Raw genomic sequence first — 22,713 nt, forward strand, 5'->3', positions numbered from 1 at the left:
GTTTAGTATTCAAAAATTTATAAATTAATCAAAATAAACAAATTTTCTAATGAAAACCGGAAAGTTTATTGCTTTTCAACTGTGTCGTTTACCTCCCACCAAAATGATCGATAATATATCAAACCCGGTCCAGGCCAGTATGCGCAGTTGGTCCACTAGTCCAGTCCAATTCCTCGGACGAGATGACAAATGCACTATTAGGGGAAGCGACTCGTCTCGTCGTCTCATAACATTTCCATTAATGGCCCCCGCCAAATGGTGATGACAGATTTATGCGCTCGCAAACACACCCACACGATTACACCCACACACGCGTCTCACATCGTAGTGCAATTTGTCAGTCTGTGTGCTAAATCCTGAAAAGCACACCGTGCTGGTGGAAAATCAATTTTTGCCAGTCTAATGAAATTTGTTTTCCTCGTAGAGTGCCAAATTTGTTTTTTTTTTCGCGGAAAGGACCGTTAATTGGCCGTGTAAAGTCGTTTGATGAAATTTGCATTGAATTGACTCACCATCCTCTCAATTTGGCAAACTTTATGGCACATGTTGTGACGACATTTACTTCAGTTGGGGTAGTCTGCCCGATTGGATTCAATTCTTTAGGCAAAATTAAGCCAAATATGCACTATAAATCGAATTAGGCTTTAAGGTTTGAGGATCACCATTCATTGAAGCTTTGTCAAAATTGCCAAAAACTACCCAGAAACAGATAAAATAATTTGAGATTTTCGACAGAAGAGTTACATAAAAAAAATAATACTGAAAAAATATGAGCATGAGTTTTTCAAAATTGTGTTCAGTAACTGTTCGAAATAAATATTCGAAATGGATTCTGAGCGAGTTGTGGCGCTATAACCACGGCATGTAATGGCCTGGGCATCTGTCGAAATACGATGTCCCATCCCAGTGAGTCCTAAAACAGCACATGGAACACGGACACTTTTCCAGCATGATGGCTTCAAAGGATTAACGTTTAAAAAAACTGTATTGTAAATTGAAAATCATATACTAATAACTTCCATTATCTCATCAACAGTGAGCGAGTTGTGGCGCTATAACCACGGCAAATAGTGTCCTGGGCATTCGTGGAAATACAATGTCCCTTCCTTGAGGGTCCCGGAGCACCAAAACTTCTAAGCATGGTACTCCCAACGAATAATAACCTAAAACCAAAACTCGGAGCGTATGGTGGTGTGACCCCACGCTTCTTCCTCCCCTGTAGATTCAGAACTGTATTGTGGTTTGAACACACACCCTGTGCTCAAACTCAATCCAATTCAACGAATCATCTCTGCGGTAAACTTTACGCAGTAGACCTGGCCGGTTTAACGTTTTGTGATGTTTCAATGCATTCTAATGCAATGGTGCACTACAAATGTTAATAAATGACAAAAAGAGGCTAGGCGTCATCCAACCCAAAGCACTCTCCAGGATCCCTTCGAAAGATTGGCTGCGCTAGGGTTTGATTAGATTAGATTAGATTAGAAATAAATATTCGAAATGGATTCAATAAAATGATCTGCTATATTTTTTTTTGTTGCCGATGCTAACATATAGATTTCTGTTCTACCAAATTTGGTAATTAAAATTTGGTAAAATTTTGTTCAGTTAACCTGTCATAATGATATTTTTTTTATATAACCAAAAAACGGTAGAAAAATAGGCTCTAATGAACTTTGATACCAAATATTGCCAAAAATATGTTTAGATTGATAATTTTCAATTTTCCGATTGTTTAATTTACTGATAATTAAGCAGTTGAAATATAAATAATCACAATTGGAAACAGAAGTGATGAGTTAGAATTTCGATTTCAAAGGTACCTACTTTTATGTAATAGTGAGCGCTAAATGTTAAGTAGCACAAAACCACTGGACATTTTTTTTATAGAAATTTAGAATAGTTTTCAAACTTTTACTTTAATGAGATTTAGTTTCCTTAAATTGTTTCTTTTAATTGGCAAGAACATTTTGTATTAACTTTTCAGTGGGAATATCCAAGCAAGTTAGCATCCATTTGAAAAATTACCTCATAACTGTGCTATTGCAAAATCTATTTAAACAAAACTATGAAAGTAATTTGTTGTAAGATTCTTGTCTTTTCTGTTACCTTTGACTAAAAAAAAGTAATTTTCAATTTTCCGATTGTTTAATTTACTGATAATTAAGCAGTTGAAAAATAAATAATCACAATTGGAAACAGAAGTGATGAGTTAGAATTTCGATTTCAAAAGGACTTTTATGTAATAGTGAGCGCTGAATTTTAAGTAGAACAAAACCACCGGGCATTTTTTTATCGAATTTTCAAATAGTTTTCAAACTTTTACTTTTATGAGATTCAGTTTACTTAAATTGTTTTTTTTTTTTAATTGGCAAGAACATTTTGTATTAATTTTTCAGTGGGAATTTCCAAGCAAGTTAGCATCCATTTGGAAAATTACCTCATAACTGTGCTGTTGAAAAACCATATTCAAACTATATAAAAAACTATGAAAGTAATTTGTTGTAATATTCTTGTCTTTTCTGTTACCTTTAACTTCAAAACAAGTCAAGAAAACACCGTGAACCAGGGTAACATTGGTAAGTTGCAGTTTTTTTTACTAAATGAAAAATACGAATTAAATACACACGGAATCCTGTGAAACCAAACTGTGCTTGGTAAAGAATTATTCAAAGTGTCCCAAGAATTAGTTTTCAATTAGTTTTAAAAGTAAGTAAGCTAAATAGAATAATGAAATTATTGAAAAAAAGTATTTTTTGAATACTTTCAAAATTACATGGCTTTCTAAATAAATATAAGTTCGAATCGGAAAACGGACTAAACAATCATATCCTTTGGTCAATTTTACACTAAGGACAGTTTAAAATTCGTTTCTGAGTAACAAGTTTTTTCTTACTAAATTTGGATTTGTTATGTTCATGTTTTATGGTTTATGGCCACAAAGCAACAAAAATTGATATTGCCATGAAAAAATCAAATTATAATGACCGATTCTTCGGCTCCCTTTCAAAAAAATTCAGCGTTTTGGCTGTAGTGGCAAAATAAAAGAAGAAACCCCCCAATGTTATCACATATTTGGAAAGATAATTGATTTTCCTACAAAGAAATATCATGCAGAATGAACCATATAGTACCTGTGCTTCCCCTGAAATAAAAAATGTAGCGTGACGGGACAACATCGTAAAACTGGACTTTTAAAAGGCACACTACAAAAATCGCTACAGTTTTGCCGGTTTGATTTTTAAAAGCTTTTGCTCTTCTACACATTATCACAAATTAAAAAACGAATCTTGTGCTCCTTGAACTGAAAGAATTGGATGAAATTTGAGTTTTTGCCAGCCATTTCTTTTCGTGACGGGACAACGAAAGGAGCAGATTTATGAAAAAAACTCCTCTCCCGTTCAATGGCTTGCAGACCACATTTGGTCAATATTCTTGGCTTTTAAGGTAAGAAAACGCAAGCACATTGCAATTATTGCATCATAATAAAAATGATTTTTATCATGTTAAAAATCACATTATAATAATATAATAATAATAATAATAATGTTTATTAAATTCATTCAAGTTAACAGTAATGTCTGACTTCCCTAATGAATATAATTCTTTTAAAGGGATGTAAAGACGTAATTAAAAACTAAAAGCTACTTATAAACTGGTAACACATTTTTTTTAACGCTTACTAACGTAGCAAATAATTGTTTATGCAATTACGAATTAGAATGATTATTTTTCTTTTGAATTCAGCTAATGTCTCTGTTCTTTTTAAATCTTCTGGTAAATTGTTGAAAACAAACGGACGGGTTCTAAAACCTGATCGTCTAAGATGATGTGCTTGTCTTGTGAAATGCTGGTGAACCGCAGTAGCGAATTCCCAATTATGGTGCATATTCCTATTGTTGAGACACTTGTGCATTAGGATTGCAATTCTTTGCTCAAAAAGGCCATGAATCGGAAGGATGTTATGTTGGGACATTGTGTATTGATCACGTGTTGGTTGAAGGTATGGAAGCTTAAAAATTGCTTTGATGCAACGATTTTGCTGAACTTGAAGGTCTTTCAAATGAGTTTTACTGCAAGTGCCCCAAGCTCCTATTGCGTATTGATACCTACTGTGGATAAATGCAAAGTACATTTTCAAAAGAACATGTTGTGGAACACTTTTTGCTAGCTTCCTAAGGACACCGCACAGAGGGGAACATTTTGAGGTTATCATACTTACATGCACATCCCAACACAGCCGATTATCAATGAGCACACCTAGATATTTAAAACTACTCACTTCCGCTACCAGTTGATTCCTTACGATGAGTTCTGGGTAGGGCTGGATATTTCTACTGGATAGACGGAAGATCATCATCTTAGTTTTACCGATGTTGAGAGCCAGTAGATTGTTCTGCAGGTAGTCGAGCACCAGTTCCAGGTCCTCCTGCATGCTTGCTACTACCTGAGCAGGTGAAGAGCCAGCGTACGTAATCGCTGTATCATCAGCAAACAGTCGTGGTTTTCCTCTCAAAGGCAGCTTGGGTAAGTCGTTCACGTACAGCAAAAACAGCAACGGACCAAGAACACTGCCTTGTGGAATCCCACAGATGACAGCGCTGTCGTAGCTACATGTTCCGGCTACAACCACCTGCTGAAAGCGATCAGACAGGTAACTCTTCAAGAACTGGTTTGGGAGCCCTCGTATTCCGCAAGCGTCCAACTTCTTGAGCAGCATCGTGTGGTTAATTGTGTCAAATGCTTTAGACAAGTCGAGGAAAACGGTACCAACACTTTTTTTATCGTCCAACATCTTGGAAATTTCGTCGACCATCTCCAAAACAGCTACTTCCGAGCTACATTGAAAATTGAAAAATGTGACATTTTGGTGTAGCTTCGCTAAGAATCGGTCTAATGATTTTTGATCAACCTTGGAACATTCAGTTGTATTTTTTTTTTTGTAATCGACTATAGATGTGATATGTGATCAAAAAATTTGTACATGGCGGAAATTTGTAAGAAGCCCCGGGTTTTGAAATTACAATTTTCATCAATTCTATTGTTTTAGAGCCAATATTTTGTGGAACTTGAAAACATAAATTTTTCTTTACTAAGCAGATAGTATGAAATTAAATTTTAATCTGGATTTATACTGCCCTTGAAACGTTTTTAATGAAACTTGTCATCTTTTCAATTATTCTTTAGTTAAAAAGTAGAGCCAGATATGTAAATTCGGTTTCTTTAATGTCTATAAAAGATTGAAATTTAAAATTGAGCTTTTATGCCATTCTTCACACCAACTGATTCTAGGGACAAACAAATAAATGAAAAAATGCAACTCTTTGTTATAACATAATTGTGTAGAGACGTCAACTATTATTAGTTGTTTATTGATTCCAAATCAGCAAACTTATAAAGCTCAACCGATAAATCTAATCAAATTTTAAAGTCATAAAGCTGATGCAAGCCTGTGCCACTTCCAATCAGCCCCATTCATTTGTCTCCGTCCATTGAATAGAAAACAAAGCAAGAAAGAGAAAAAAATGGTCACCCAGATGGGAAAAAAAGTCAATCCCAGGACGAATCCCGATCCATCAATCACGCCTTTCAATTTACCGTACCTGCTCGGCCGACTGCTCCTCGATCAGCATCTTCACCTCTAGGCCCTGCTTTGCTTCGAGAAAAGCTCTTCGTTGTTTGGCTTCGGCTAGGAAGTAGACGAGCAGCCCGATGGCGGTGGCCGCTACCAGCAGAAGGATGTTGGCAATTTGCTTGAGGGGAGAAAGAAAAAAAAAGGACCTCGTCATTAATCCTTTTCCTTGAGAAACGAGATATCCCACGCCGTCCAAAGCGGGAGCGCGATGGCCATCATTGATTACGGTCTCATTTGTCCGTCCGTAACCTTATGGCTTGAGCAAAACTTTTTGAGGTGCACTCCCAGATTCCGACCCGAAGGAATACACTCAGTTGCACAGTTAACCTTCTCTTTATGGTCACTTTTTCAAAATACTTCTTTTTATTTAGATAAACTTTGTGAGTTTTTTCTTCTTTCAATTTTGTTTCAACCATAGTTGATTTAATTAAGACTAATTAACTTAGTTGTTGAACTTCATACTCTTTCATGAACAAATTATTTTTTCCTATGCAACTGAGTGTACACAATAAAAAAAATACCCTTTACCTGTTCCCAGAAATAGTTCTCCTTCTTGGCCAGCCCAATGATGGCGTTGACATAGGTTGCGAACGATCCCAGCCCCAGCAGGATGCCGGTGTACTTCAGCAGGACCGGCAGGGTGACGTACACTAAAAAATTAAGCAGCACCGCCCAGCCGAGGGAATCCCTGAAAAAAAAAACACACGAGTATACGACGAGAAATGAGATGATGTTTTTTTTTCGAGAATGAGGATGGGTGGGATGAGTTTTCCCAAGGACGAGTCAGGGTTAAAAATAGAACACTTTTTACTGGCGTCGTCTTTGGACCGAAAACGGCAGCAGCACACAAAAAATAACAACCAAAAACCAGCAAAGGAAACAAGGATAAAGGTTATGTTTTTGGGATCAAGAGTGTTGGGGAATGTGTTAAGGGATTGAATTTTTTGTGAGGTTTGCTGAAATTTGTATGACGGGGGTAATCCGGGTACGAGGATGTTGGGAAATTTACTCCGTGACGGGTATATTATTGGGAGCAAGGATGCGGCGTTGGGGTGAGAGAGTCGATTGTTTTTAGGTTACAACATTTGAACCCATTAGGTGGGATTAACGTCGACGCGCTGAGAGTTAGCATATTTTTACGTTAATATCTGGCAAAGCTGGTATTAACAGGGTTGCTAATGCTGACAAGAAACAAGCTTTAATATTTAACTTAGTTGATTTTTTTTAAAAAAAATTTTTGGGTTTTGTATCGGTTTGACAGCTTCTGAAATTCCGTGAAATTTGTCAATTTTCTCAAATCAATTCTTTAAAATAATTACATAATCAATATTTCATTCATTAATGATTTTTTAAGTAAATTTTATTAGTTTTAAATTGAAAAGTGTGATATGAACCATTTGAAAAATTGTTGGCAAAACCTACATTAACATGAAATTGATAGAACATTTACTAAGAAGTGAATGCAGCGAAAATTTAAATGATGTTAACAAAAGTCAAAGAAAAAAATATACGCATTTTTTATAAATTCTGTACTTTTCAACCGAAACTTGTTAAATATAATTTTATTGTGATATTTTTTTATTAGAAATCAATTAATAGCAAACATTCTTTAAAAGTAACATCAAGTGGAAAAAAACGTCTTTCGAGGAGCGAAAAAAAATAAATTGAAAAATTGAATTTCATCACAGTAAAGAAAAATATTGAGCGAATAGATTGCTATTAACTAGATAATCTAAAAAAAGTTTATCAATTTTACTGAGGAAACTAACTCAATTTAGCAATATTTTGTTTGTTTATTTATTTATTCCAAAAACTTAAGACATCTGTCTTTTCTGTTCATGCCATGACCCGTAAAAACATTTTAATCATTATTTAATTTGATATTTGAAACATATAATTTTATAAGAAATTTAAAGAGTCCTGCTTGATTTATTCAACATTAAATTAATATTTATTTTTAAGTTTTTCTTTATTTTTAAAGTCACCTTTTAAGAACATTTCACCTATTTAATTTTCACGATATTTGATTATTTGCGTGAATGGCTCCCGTGGAAATTAAAAAATGCTTGTTTTCTGTTCGGATTTTTAACAACATTTTTAAGATTTCGTTACAGATTGAATTATTTTTGCCTATTGATTTTAAATTTAGTTTTTTAAAAGTGAGATGAAAACTCAAAAAATATTTTCAACTGGGCAAAATGTCGCAAAAAAAGTTATTTTGAATTTTAGATTATTTTGTTGAATTTGGATTTGATATGGATCAGTAGTGCGGTGCCTGTGTGGACGCTCAGTCCTGTTTTTTCGTGTTATTTTCCGTCTCTTTTATGTCGCTGTTCGAGTGCATGGGGTGATTGGTCATTATAATTAAATAATGGCATCAGTAGTGCGGTGCCTGTGTGGACGCTCAGTCCTGTTTTTTCGTGTTATTTTCCGTCTCTTTTATGTCGCTGTTCGAGTGCATGGGGTGATTGGTCATTATAATTAAATAATGGTATCAGTAGTGCGGTGCCTGTGTGGACGCGCAGTCCTGTTTTTTCGTGTTATTTTCCGTCTCCTTTGTGTCGCTATTTGTGTACATGGGGTGATTGGATTTCTTCTGATTCGTGTTGTTTTCACCTCTTTTGTGTCGTTGTTTGTGTGCATGGGGTGATTGGTCTTCTTCTTCTTCTTCTTTTTTTCTTTATTTTTAGTTCACGCGTTCGTTGGCCAATGAGTTTATTTTTGTTCTCTTTACATAGTTTTCGATAGAAACGATCCGAATTCTTTTTTTTTCGAGACAAGCAAGTCGTATTGCTGGATTAAGTCCTTTCTATATCATCGATGATCGGAAGGCACGCCGACGAATATGTTTTAAGGCTTATGATATAAAATCATTTTAATGAATAAAGCCCTTCTTACATCACCGTTGATCGGAAGGCACGCCGACGAAGAATTTCTGGAGGATCGCGGTCGAATTAATACTATATTTAAAATTCTAGATAGCTATCTTTCGGATTCGATTGTGAGTAGCGGGACTTCGCGGTTACTATGCAACGTATTTTTGGAGTCTTTTTATATTTTAAATTTATAAGTCCTTCTTTTATCATCGTTGATAGGAAGGCACGCCGCCGGTTAAGTTCGTTTAAGTTATTGTTTTAATTTCATTACAATCGGTTACGTGGTGTCCTGTTTTCTTTTCGTTTATATTCGTTGATCGTAATAATTTATTCCAACTGGCAGCTTTAGTATTAACTCATCTACTATTTTTGACATTTGCTCGCGTTATCTTAATTGTACCAACAGTAAAAATATACTGATAAGTCCAGCCTATAGCACTACCGCTCGGTTGGCACGCGTTCGATTAAAACAAACTTTTTAAATAATCAATTATTTATCTTTCCGCAGCCGGCTGCTTAAGATTTAAAATTTCAACCGATAAACAAAATGCTCATGGTCACATCACTGCCACTCGTGAATCCTGACCTCATACCCATCTACTAACCCCTCAAAACTCATGTGATACTTTGTCGGAGAAGCAGTCGATTGGGCGGTCTCTATCACTCAAGTATCGGACTAACATTCCCATCCACTTCCCCGTGACCCTACCACTGGTCGTGGCCGGCGCCGGTATTGATCAGCATGATAGGGGCCTTTGAGAAGTTGCGAAGCGAGGAAAGATAGCACCCACTTATCTTCCACGGCTCGTGGATGTAACTTCTGGAGGTCCTGGTCAATAACGGAGTAGCAACTGCGGGTGGGCACCTATGCTTATGCTTATGCTTATGCTTATGCTTAATTTGGATTTGATATGAAATTCAATAAAATGTAAAGGATAAAATAGTAGCAAATCAGCGAAAACTGTTTAGCTATATTAGTCGAACATTTAAAAAGTAGCTCAATAAATGGATTGTCACGATCGAATAAAGTTATGATTTTTAAAGGTTATTGAAAACAAGCATGAAAAGTAGTTTCTGAGATAGTTATTTTTATATTTTTCACGTTCCGCGAAATTTCCGTGAAATTTGGTGTTTTGAAATTAAGGTCCCCGTGACATTTGCAATTTTTGAGCGTGAAAAATCACTAAGCCTATGCATGATGTATAAAAAGACATTATTAGTTAAATATATGTATGTATGATCTCCATATCTGTAGGCAACATAGTCTTGGTAAACAAACGTATCCCAAATTAAAGATTAAATCCTTAAATTTATTCTTTTTACAAGCAGGACTGAACATTTATATCTAACTGTTACAAACTAAGTTTGAGTTTTTTTTTGTAAATTAGGTACATAAGAAAAGCACGTACACTCAACCCCCGGTGGTTGGTCACTTTTTCGTTTGACACTTTTTTAGTTTGTACCCCGTTGGTTGGTCAAAGTCAAACTAAAAAGTGACGAACTGTCACTTTTTACACGGCGCTCACGCACACTATCAAAACAAACGTTTAGTAGTGTGTGTGAACTCCGTGTAAGAAGGGTGTCAAACTAAAAAGTGACCCCGTTCGTTTGACAACAGTTGGTGTCAAACCAACGGGGTTTGAGTGTAGAACATTAGAAAATAAATCGTAAATTTCACTTGATATTTTTTCATAAGCCATTAATAAAATCAATCTGAGAATGAACAAAACAAAGTTCAAAATATCTATGCTTCGTAGTAGAGCGGAAATTTCCGAGATTTTCCGGCAAAAATAGATATCAAGATTAATTTTGGTAACCTCTATAACAAAAAATCAATTTTTATTTATATTTTTAATTTTTGTTAACCGGTCACCAAATTGGATAAAAAAATGGTATCATTAAATATTTAAAAGAGGGTTGTGCAACATGAATTTGTGCAATAGTTTTCTAGTCTAATCTTACACAAGAATAAATTAATTGCAAATTTCCCGGGAATCTTGCTGAAAATTTCAATTTTAGCATAGCATAGCATAGCATTGGTGTCTACCCGTAGCTGCTACTTCGTTATTGACCAGGACCCCCAAACATTGCTCCGTGGACCACAGATGAAAAGTAGGAACCAATCATCACCCCTTCGCAATTTTCAAAGGTCCCTATCGTGCTGATCAATACCGACGCCGGCCACGACCAGTGGTAAGACACGGGGAAGTGGATGGGAATGTTAGCCGATACTTGAGTGATGGGACCGCCAAATCGACTGCGTCTCCGACAAAGTATCACATGAGTTTTGAGGGGTTAGTAAGATGGGTATGAGGTCAGGATTCACTGTGGTAGGTGATGCGACCATGAGCAATTTGTTTATGGGTTGAAATTTTAAAAATCTTAGGCAGCCGGCTGCGGAAAGATACCTATCTAGGGATTTAAATATAGTATTAATTCGACCGCGATTCTCCAGAAAAACTCCGTCGGCGTGCCTTCCGATCAACGGTGATGTAGGAAGGGCTTCATTCATTAAAATTATTTTATATCATAAGCCTTAAAACATATCCGTCGACGTGCCTTCCGATCCTCGATGATATGGAAAGGACTTAATCCAGCAATACGACTTGCTTGTCTCAAAAAACAAAAATCGGATCGTTTCTATCGAAAACTATATAAAGAGAACAAAAATAAAATTCATCGGCCAACGAACGCGCGAACAAAAAATAAATGAAAAAAGAAGAAGAAGAAATCCAATCACCCCATGTACACAAATAGCGACACAAAAGAGACGGAAAAAAAACGAAATAAAACAGGACTGCGCGTCCACACAGGCACCGCACTACTGATCAATCTTGCTGAAAATTTCAATTTTAGGCATAAATTCTTCATTCTTTTTAAATATTATCATGGTTTTTTTTTCATTCATACTTTCAAACCTTAGCAAGTCTTTGGACTGTTTATTTTTCAATTCCGTTATGAAACTAGGTACTTACTTTGCTTGTAAAAATTGTAATCGTCAAAAATGATAATACAGTCGACTCTCTGGCTGTCGATCTTCTCGATATCAATAATTCTCCATCTATCGATGAATTCTTCAGTCCCTTCAATCTGCATACTTCAATTATCTTCATTCCTCGATATTTTCCCTTGCTTGAAGGATCTCTTCCTCGACGGTCCCTTGGATTCTGTTTGCTTTAAAAATCTCTTCCGGTTGTCAATAATTTCACTTTCTCATGGCTTGCATAGACATTTTTCTTGGCGAAACGATGCTTTGAAGGGTGTTTGACATTAGTTTGTTTTTGTTTGATGGACGTTGCCAGGATTCTCTCCCATAGCTGGGTACCAAGAAAAAAATATTTTCAATCGAGTCTTCATTTTGCATCGTTCTGTAAACTGATGATTCTCTTCCTCGACGGTCCCTTGGATATTGACAACCAGAGAGTCGACTGTACCGTCAAATGGGGTAGCAGTCTAAATAGGGATGGCAGTTTTAAGGGCATTGATAAACTTGAAATTTGGAAAACGATGCACTACTTGGATTGATCTGATTCTGTTCTGTTTGAGTTTTTTTTCACTATTTTAACTTAAAATCCTACATCTGGGAAGAATTGGGACAGCTGTGCTAATCATGTTTTGCAGACTTTTTAAATATTGCTGATAGGTTTCGGTTAGAACACGTATATAATGTCAACATCAATGCAACAATTTCCAAACTTGATGCATTTGCCGAGGTATTTGAAGTAAGCAGTTTCAAAAAACGGGTGCCTCGATATCTCAACACTGCTTCGACCAAATCGGCTCAAAATTTTGGTGAAGACTCGCTAAACCGATTCCGTGTGCATGACGAAGGCTGATTTTCAAAAAGTTAAAACTATTGTAAAGTTTTTCAAAATCGGGCTTAGTCATGCACACGGGATATGTCTTGAGAATCTTCATCCCAAATTTCATTTCATTTCCGTAAATCAACTCTGTGTTTAGAGAAAAACGCCCACAAAGTTTGACAGTTCACTTTGCGCATGGCAAAATTTCAAAATTAAATCGTCTGTTACTCACTTGAATCATGAAATATCTTCATGAAACTTTCAGGAGTGATTGGAAATCATCTTTTTAGTGGAATTTACAATTTTGCCGTGTTATGAAATTTTGATATTTTCTACATGTATGTAACCCCTTAAGGAAAAGACCGGTTCGTAAAATACGCTTTTCCAATTCAAAACGTTGATATTGGAGTTAGCTGCAGCTAATTAATCGAACGTCGCTTCAGATGATTGATGATAATTTTCAGTTTTATTCTAATAGCTTTTGCTCATAAAGAAAACACTCCATCACAAAATAGACAATGTGTAAATGTATCTCAATTTCACAGTTATTGACAGTCTCAATTGAAGGCCATACGTATTCCCGCAAAGGCTCATTACCACCTAATTAATTTATTCCGTTATGCTTGTTTTCACTTCATTATCCATGAACCCCGCCTAAATGATGCAGATGCCATTCACCCTGCAGTGTTGAAATTGACACGGACTCATTAAAATACCAAAAATAACCCACACGTCATGTCATGCAGGCAGAGACAAAGATCCCATTCATTTCGACACAAACGTTTTCGCGTGTTGAATTCCATGAAACATCGAACATCGAATGTGGGAGAAGGGGGGTGTGGAAAAGCTCTGAAATTTCAACCCTCCACCCTATCCCAGGATTGAGAGTGTCACACGCCGAAAAACCGCATGTTAGCGGTTCGACAACGACTCGATGTCGAGACACGGAAATGGATCCCGAAGTGTGAATTCGAATTTCACTTCAAAGTGGAACGGATCCTGCCGCCAGTTCAGCACGGTTCTGCCGGTTGCTTTCGCTTTTTTTGGAACGAATGAACGAACGATTCCGGCCTTCAACATAAATCAATTCGGTTGGAATGAATCGATGGCAAAATGAGCTGAATGTGCGAGATAAAATGTCAGAGATGATTTTCGGGTGCTGGAGCATGAAGGAAAGCTTCCATGCAAAGGGGGAATTGCGGTAATTACTCAGGGTAAAATAAGAAAAGTTTAAGATCAATTTTAAAGAAATGTCCACTTTGTTGAAATGTTTACTTTCGATAAAAACAAAAAAGCTATCAACTTCTATAAATGTTAACAATTCCGTTCCAATCTAAATCACTAGTAAAGAGAACTGAGGAAAAAATGTCGCCAGTTTATCTGAATTGATGTCCGAATCGATGTTATTCGGTTCCATTCACCGTGTTCACATCCATTCGTGTCGGTTCGCAAGGAAACCCGTTTTTCTTGCTCATCGGGTTTAATCAAAAGTGTTTTCCAAAAGAAAACCTCCAGAATAAAAAGGAAATCCTCAGAGCTGGTCGGTAAACATGTATCTTATCGGGTCGCTTACAGAGTTGGCAATGACATAAAAAAAGCCAAAAAAGAAGGAAACCCGTGAAAAAAAGAAAAGACTCCGGCAAAACAAACTCACCTCGGCGTGACGGATCCTTTGAGGAACAGCTGCAGGAAGAGCTGTTTGATGGCGAGCAGCCAGGCCGCGTGCGGAGCCACCTCCCAGATGAAGCCCCGGAAACGGCTCTTGCCGCAGAAGCGCAGTATCGCCGCCAGCGTGACGTTCAGGGTTAGGAACACGCTCGTTACCACTGTGGAATTGAGAAAGAAATTTCCATTTATGAATAATTATCAATCATTACAATTATTTCCTGATAAAAATCATCAAATAATCTAATAAATGAAAACTGTTAGTGTATGTGCTTTCTTAAGAGACAAAATGAAATAAATTGAAAATTAACAATAAATAGAAAATGGAGGCTTCTCTATTTGTTGTTCTTTTCCTTAGAAAATCAGATAGAATTTTGAAAAACTTTTTCTTACTTTTGTTCATAAATTATTTGAGATAACAGTTCAAACGAACACCAATGTTTGATTTGTTATCTTAGTAATTCTCTAGAATTTCACTATTTTTTCGAGATTTTTAATTTTATATTTGTTGATTTGGATGAAACTTTTCCCTAAGACAAAGGGAGCCATTTTGCATAATTAGTTTTTCCGTACAAGGCTCCATACAATTTTGCGGGTTGTTCATGCAAAATGAGCATGGACATATTGAAAAAGCTTTATAAAGGATTTTTTGTTGGATTTCGTGCCTTGGCAAAGTTGTAGGTTATAATTAGGAATTTTCTGAAAAAGGCAAATGGAAAAAAAAATTAATTGAGATTTTACTTTTTTGAAAGTTGAATTCCCACAACAGGTTTTGTAAAGTCGCGGTAACTCATGATGGTAACAAGCAAACCCCTTATGTTTACACTAATTAAAATGTTTTTGTCTGCCTTTGTAGAACATTGTTTAACACTAAAAAATATACCTGCAAAGTAAAAAAACACGATATTTTAAAATTTTGTTCTAGAGAGATTTTTGAATTTTCACACATCATTTTTGTATGGACAGCTGCCAAATTTGTATGGAAAATTATACGGACAAGCTAATGATGCAAAACGGCTTCTTTGACCATACCAAAGGCACCAAAAAAGGTTCGGCAGGATTAAAAAATACAAAAAAAAATTAATGACCAAAATCTCAGAGAATTTCTCCTAAATGGAAAATGACCCTTCTGGGTTATTGCAGATTCAAAAAGTACAGAACAACTTTTTTGCCTTAAAATAACATGTTCCTTATGATTTACAAGCGAGTAATGAAAAATGGCGAAGGTTTTGAAACTACTTTTTTTTCGATGAAAAATACGATTTTTCGTACGCCATCAAATCGGGCGTCCAATTTTACATAAGAGCAATTCTCTACGAAATCGGTCTTTTTTCTTCAATTTTAATTTTTGTATTTTTTAATCCGACTGAAACTTTTTTGGTGGCTTTGGTATGCCCAAAGAAGCCATTTTGCATCATTAGTTTGTCCATATAATTTTCCATACAAATTTGGCAGCTGTCCATACAAATGATATGTGAAAATTCAAAATCTGTATCTTTGAAGGAATTTTTGATCGATTTGGTGTCTTCGGCAAAGTTGTAGGTATGGATATGGACTACACTGGAAAAAATGATACACGGTAAAAAAATTGGTGATTTTTTATTTAACTTTTATTACTAAAACTTGATTTGCAAAAACACTATTTTTAATTTTTTTATTTTTGATATGTTTTAGAGGACATAAAATGCCAACTTTTCAGAAATTTTCAGGTTGTGCAAAAATCTTTGAGCGAGTTATGAATTTTTAATCAATACTGATTTTTCAAAAATCGAAATATTAGTCGCAAAATTTTTCAACTTCATTTTTCGATGTAAAATCAAATTTGCAATCGAAAAGTACTTTAGTAAAATTTTGATAAAGTGCACCGTTTTCAAGTTAAATCCATTTTTAGGTGACTTTTTTGAAAATAGTCGCAGTTTTTCATTTTTTTAAATTAGTGCACATGTTTGCACACTTTTGGAAAAAAATATTTTTGAAAAGCTGAGCAAATTCTCTATATTTTGCTTCTTCGGACTTTGTTGATACGACCTTTAGTTGCTGAGATATTGCAATGCAAAGGTTTAAAAACAGGAAAATTGATGTTTTCTAAGTCTCACCCAAACAACCCACAATTTTCTAATGTCGATATCTCAGCAACTAATGGTCCGATTTTCAATGTTAATATATGAAACATTTGTAAAATTTTCCGATCTTTTCGAAAACAATATTTTCAAAAATTTCAAATCAAGACTAACATTTCAAAAGGGCCAAACATTCAATATTACGCCCTTGTAAAATGTTAGTCTTGAATTGAAAATTTTGAAAATATTGTTTTCGAAAAAATCGGAAAATTTTACAAATGTTTCATATATTATTATTGAAAATCGGACCATTAGTTGCTGAGATATCGACATTGAAAAATGGTGGGCTGTTTGGGTGAGACTTAAAAAACATCAATTTTCCTGTTTTTAAACCTTAGCATTGCAATATCTCAGCAACTAAAGATCGTATCAACAAAGTCCGAAGAAGCAAAATATAGAGAATTTTCTCAGCTTTTCAAAAATATTTTTTCCAAAAGTGTGCAAACATGTGCACTAATTTAAAAAAATGAAAAACTGCGACTATTTTCAAAATAGTCAACTAAATATGGATTTATCTTGAAAACGGTGCACTTTATCAAAATTTTACTGAAGTACTTTTCGATTGCAAATTTGATTTTACATCGAAAAATGAAGTTGAAAAATTTTTGCGACCAATTTTCGATTTTTTGAAAAAATCAGTATTGATTAAAAAATTCATAACTCGTTCTAAGATTTTTTGCACAACCTGAAAATTTCTGAAAAGTTGGCATTTCATGTCCTCTAAAACATATCAAAAAATAAAAAAAAATTAAAAATAGTGTTTTTTTTGCAAATCAAGTTTTAGTGATAAAAAGTTAAATAAAAAAATCACCAATTTTTTTTACCGTGTATCATTTTTTCCAGTGTAGTCCATATCCATACCTACAACTTTGCCGAAGACACCAAATCGATCAAAAAATTCCTTCAAAAGATACAGATTTTTGAATTTTCACATATCATTTTTGTATGGACAGCTGCCAAATTTGTATGGAAAATTATATGGACAAACTAATGATGCAAAATGGCTTCTTTGGGCATACCGAAGCCACCAAAAAAGTTTCAGTCGGATTAAAAAATACAAAAAAATCGAATGACCGGAATCCTAGAGAACTGCTCATAAAAGTTCCTTTGGCACCAAATTTTTATATCATCACTCACTCAGGCTGCATATTATGAAAAACACGTATTTTCGCATTGTCAAGAATGGAAGGGGTCGAAACTTTTGAGACAATTTTCTGCACTTTAAAACAAAATTTCAAAATTCAAAACTTTTCGAAAATATTTTTATACAGAAGTGCTTTTTTTTGAAAAAATATTATAAATTGAAAGAAAACTGAACATTTTTCTAAAAATTACATTTAAAAATGCAAATAACTTAAAACGGGGCACTTTATCCAAAAAATGTGTAATTTAATTTTCGATTGCAAATTTATTTCATTTTTTAATAAAGTAAATATGATTTTCTTATTGTTGCTCTCCTTGTGACGTGAAGTTCAACCTTTCTGAGACGTTTTGAAATCAAACATGAATCATAATTTCAAATTTTATATAACTTGTTGAATAATGAAAGTGACAGCAAACACAATTTACATGATTTTTCGTTTTTGAGTCCCTGTAAATATTTTATTAAAAATCTATTTGTAATTTGCTATGAATAGTCATGATTCTTTTTTTGCGACGAAGTTTCCAGGACATGATTGTATTACAAAATTTTTAGAAACATTTGTTTGAAACAAAACTGCCTTTAAGAAAGCAACAACCAGAACATGTTTATTAATTTTGGTGAAAATATTCGATAAAATAAATTAAATGTGAATTTAATTAAATAACACACACGATTTTAAGATGACGACTTTCATCATTGGCATGAGTTTTCCTTCGATGATATAAATTTCGCTTCCCTGTCAATACTTTGACAAAATTCCTTCATCAAGTTGTTTAGAATATTTGGCATTGATTTGCCTATTCCTAGTAAAATGATGAAATCATTATTAATCAATCAGCTTTACCTTAAGGAAGCTTTACTTTTCGAATGATGATGAACCTTTTTTTTAAATGAGTTCTAAAATGTTTTAACCATGGATATGAGATTTTACAAAAATCTTGATGCTTTAAAAATTCCAAACACTGCTAAATATGATGATCTAATGCTGGGCCATTTTTTCTGTTTGAGTATTAAGACACGGAATCCTGATTACAAGGACTATTGTATCGTGTTACCCATTTTTACTGTTATTAAGCATTTCCAGATTTATAACACAGTTCCTATTGAGAGGAAAAGTGCTGTTCCATCCAGATGCTGTAAACTCCATTCCTTGTGCCTTGTGCGCTTTGTATCGCTAGAACCGCGGTGACAATTTTTTCGTGTCATTTTTCAAGCTCTTCCCATGCTGGGCCATAGTTGAACAGCTGTTTTTTTTTAAATTCGAAATTCCAGAAATATTTATATTACAAATAAATTCAATAACTTTACAGTGATAATAAATTAAAATGAAAAACATAAAAAAAATTTAACCCCAAAATTAAATTGATTGATTTACATTGAATATTGGATCAAAACAACTTTGAAATTTTGTGAACCATAAACCATAAATTATTTTTTTCTAAACTTTATCAAAATTTCACAAAGATAACATTAGATTGGTGAAAATGTTTTTGAATTTGTTTGATAATAATTCAAAATAGTAATGCAAAACAAAATAGAAAAATACAGTTAAAGGTTAAAATTGTGAGAGATTAACTGCCGTTCTACGCATAATTGTCTCATGTCATTTTTAGACGATTTTTATTTTTTGACATTTTAATGTTTAGTTTAAGTTTTAAAGTTAAAATTTCATAACTTGTTCGGAAATTTATCAAAAACAACACCAAATCTTTTGGTCCCATCGTTAAACTTCTACGCATAATTGTCCCGCCAAGTATTTTCTCTAATAGAATCATTAGTTTTACGAAGCATTATACCTTGTTAACCTATTGTATAGCAAGAGGATCATAAATAAGAGTGATAAACTACTAACTGGGGCGATTAGGGACACATAGGACGGAAAGGAACCCACGGGACAATTATGCGTAGCAACACAGAAGTCGGTCGAAAAATTTCAATAGCATTTTTCACAGTTGCACTTTTTTGAACATGGGACAATTATGCGTAGAACGGCAGTTAAGGAAGAGTAAAAATTATTCAAAAACAAAATAATTCTCTAGAAAAAGATTTTAAATATAAGTATATGATTTTATTCAATGCTGGCTATCAAATTTGTATGACCAAATCATGCAAATTGAAGTCTTGGCCAATAGGGTTAGATGGATAATGTTTTTTTGAAATACAGTCGACTCTGTGGCTGATGATCTTCTCGATATCAATAATTCTCCATCCATCGATGAATTCTTCAGTCCCTTCAATCTGCATACTTCAATTATCTTCATTCCTCGATATTTTCCCTTGCTTGAAGGATCTCTTCCTCGACGGTCCCTTGGATTCTGTTTGCTTTAAAAATCTCTTCCGGTTGTCAATAATTTCACTTTCTCATGGCTTGCATAGACATTTTTCTTCGCGAAATGAAGCTTTGAAGGGTGTTTGACATTAGTTTGTTTTTGTTTGATGGACGTTGCCATGATTCTCTCCCATAGCTGGGTATCAAGAGAAAAATATTTTCAATCGAGTCTTCATTTTGCATCGTTCTGTAAACTGATGATTCTCTTCCTTGACGGTCCCTTGGATATTGACAACCAGAGAGTCGACTGTACTAAAATGAAACCAGTAAGACCACCTGTCACTCACCTATGCTCTCCCAGCCCTGGCCCTGGGGCACCAGGATGGCCCACACGTCGAACAGTATCGACGCGGCCAGATAGCACCCGAAGGCGACCCGTTTCTGTTTGAGGGCGTAGCTCTGGTACAGCTTCTCGAGCACATCGTCCGGCAGGAGCACCGTCGACGTGGGCAGGTTGCTGGCCGCCGGGTTTCCGTCCGCCGGCACTATGCTTTTATCCATTTTTGTTTGGTTGTGGAAGGGGGAGACTTGTTTGTGTGATGATTTTGTGCTAGATTTTGATTTCTCTAGTAAGACTAACACTAGCGTCGATTAGGACAACTTGGAGTCACCATTGAGACTAGACTAATGGTACGACGAGGAACACTTTTGAGCTTAGTGGGAAACACTTTGGAATACGACACACACTTTTATGTCACTTTAATACGGGTTCCATTTTGCACCAAATCTATAAATGTATTATTTTTTTAAAAGAAAATTGATTAAAAAAAATTAAGATATTTTGGAATTATTTTTATCAATATGTTCCGAAAAACCCCAGTCCTCCTAAAAGACAAGATATCAAGAAATAACCCCCCTTATCTTGCCGGTATGCCATTTTTGTTTGCAATTGTGGGTGGTGATGGGTGACACTGATGTCGTTGCCGCTGACGATGATAATGGATGCTGGCTCTGCCATTCGGTATTCGCACTTGGCACCACACAGATCAGCCTCCAACCAGCAACAACAACAACAACATCCGACAGGCCCCCGGATATTCCCTCGTGTCTTTATAACCCTCCGTTATCGTAGATCATGGGCAAGGTTTAGCACATTGCCCCTCTGGAAACGAATGGGCTAACCACGCCAAGCACACTGGAAAATTGTGCTTTCTAATCCCATGGTCGACGAATTGTGGCTCAGGATGGGTAGAAATCTGCAAGTGAAAATTAGGGAGAAAAAAGAATTATAATCAAGAATTAGTTACTTTGATAAGATATACTGACATTCAGATTTTTTTTTAATTTTTCAGCATGAATCACAATGTTCTTTTGTCTAAAAATCTGAAAGTTTGTTCCATAACTAATAATTCGTTAGTCTTTCAGGACCGTCTCCAAGATATTGCCAATCTCATTAAACCGATTCCACTGTTATCACGCTCACCGCCAAGAAAACCCAAGTTTCTCGAAAAAAATCTCGCCTTATTTACCCCTCCAGGCGGCTAATTTAACGGTACATATCGTTGCCAGAATGGAAAAACTTTTTCGGTGAGAACAACGGCGTTTTTCCTTCATGTTTCCGTTGTCATTGCCGCCAAACCCCGTTGAAAGCAAGCCAGAACAGAGAACGAGGAAAAAAGCAACACCCCCAGACCTAATTAAAAGATCTTCAACTCGGATGGTGTCGAGCTTTTTTTTTTTTTGGGGAGGGGGAAGGATCCCTCGTTGTGTCGAAGCACCTCGCGTAAAAGCTTTTCTAATTTCGTTATCAATTTGCATTTATGAGATTTAACGGTACTGATTAATTCACCTCTCAACAGGTGTGAGACATCGTGCGAGGGGGTGGGGGAGAGGGAGTGTATAATGAGGGTTGATTAGAAGAATTAACGAGGCAATATTTTATTCACCGGAATTGACTTCAGGCGGTGTCGATGGCGTCAAGTTCGGAAAAGTTTGTTCAAAGTCAAACCCCCATACCGTCCTTGCTGAGAAAGACCCACACAAAGTTTAAAGCCTGGTGGGATTTCAACCCCCTAATACCACATACATGGAGACACCCAACTCAGGGTGGAATGTTGCTAAATTAGATTCGACACATTTGTGGGTGTTTCCATAGACTGAAAGCTTCCCTATATCGAAGTGATTTTCCAAATTGAAATTGTGTGTGTGTGTGTTCGTGGAAATCGAATTTGTACCGTTTCTGTCGGCGAGGGTATTGGCATTTGTAAGGTTAGTTTTCGATTTTTGTTTATTGGATCAAGTTAACTTATATTTTTATTGAAAATTGGACTGTGCGTCATAAAATAAAAATAATGAATAATTCAGTTGATAAAGTTCATAACCCAACCTTTGCATGATAATCCGTGAATTTAAAATGCACCTGTGTGTGTCTGTAACCTAATTGTTGGCATGAGTTATATCCTGGTTATTCAAATTATAAATAGTAAATCAACAAACCTTCTGATTTAAACTCAGCTTCACAAATTCCATTGTTCACTAATTTTTTCAAAAAAAAAAAAAAAACTCTGGGATTCACAAAAGAGAACAAAGTCGAAAAGACCTTCTTTTACCAAGCTCAACCCAATTTGAGCATTTTATACTATCAAAACATGCAGGAATCAAAATAATTCATCAACATCGGACTCACTTTCTATTTTTCAAACCTTTGTTTGCTATCTGGTTTTAAAAATAAATATCAAATAAAAATAATTATATAAAAAAGGGTATTTTTTCACAGTAGTACATATAAAAATAAATAAGTCAAACAAGGATTTTTTACAGCCTGGTTCATCTTTGGCAATACGACCTTCTTAAGCTGCCTAAATTGTACAAATTGACATGACAAATTCGGAATTTATTGACAGCTGGAGCAATATTGATATCGAGAAGATCGACAGCCAGGGAGTAACCAGCGGGAAATTGACCATTTTTGGACCTCTCGATTTCCGGGAAATTCGGTCATGAACATTGAATGTTCAATGTTCGATGTTCAAGTTCGAATAAACCAATGTTACTCTAATCTTCTTATTTAGAGTGTGAAAGAAAATTCCAATAACTATAATTGAGAGAAGCCTCAAAATTTACCTTAACATTTTTTAGTAGTTACACCCCAGATATGAAATCGAATGGTTTATTTTCAAATATTATTTTTTTTCTAATTAG

The 22,713-nt window shown here is 35.2% G+C and overlaps 1 protein-coding gene across 3 annotated transcripts in view; it reads right to left on the reverse strand.

The window, feature by feature from the left end:
• The window catches only part of LOC6038890 (adenylate cyclase type 3), a 105,825-nt gene that overhangs the window by 59,559 nt on the left and 23,553 nt on the right, over positions 1–22,713 (reverse strand). For all 3 annotated transcript variants that reach the window (XM_038252316.1, XM_038252315.1, XM_038252317.1), the window contains exons 2-5: positions 19,860–20,299; positions 13,969–14,140; positions 6,164–6,323; positions 5,604–5,753 (exon numbers count right to left, since the gene is read on the reverse strand). In XM_038252316.1, the coding sequence (XP_038108244.1) occupies positions 5,604–5,753; positions 6,164–6,323; positions 13,969–14,140; positions 19,860–20,073 (696 nt within the window). In that variant the 5' untranslated portion in view covers positions 20,074–20,299. The remainder of the gene's footprint in view (positions 1–5,603; positions 5,754–6,163; positions 6,324–13,968; positions 14,141–19,859; positions 20,300–22,713) is intronic.

The sequence above is a fragment of the Culex quinquefasciatus genome, chromosome 2, assembly GCF_015732765.1.
Source record: "Culex quinquefasciatus strain JHB chromosome 2, VPISU_Cqui_1.0_pri_paternal, whole genome shotgun sequence".
Lineage (NCBI taxonomy): Eukaryota > Metazoa > Arthropoda > Insecta > Diptera > Culicidae > Culex > Culex quinquefasciatus.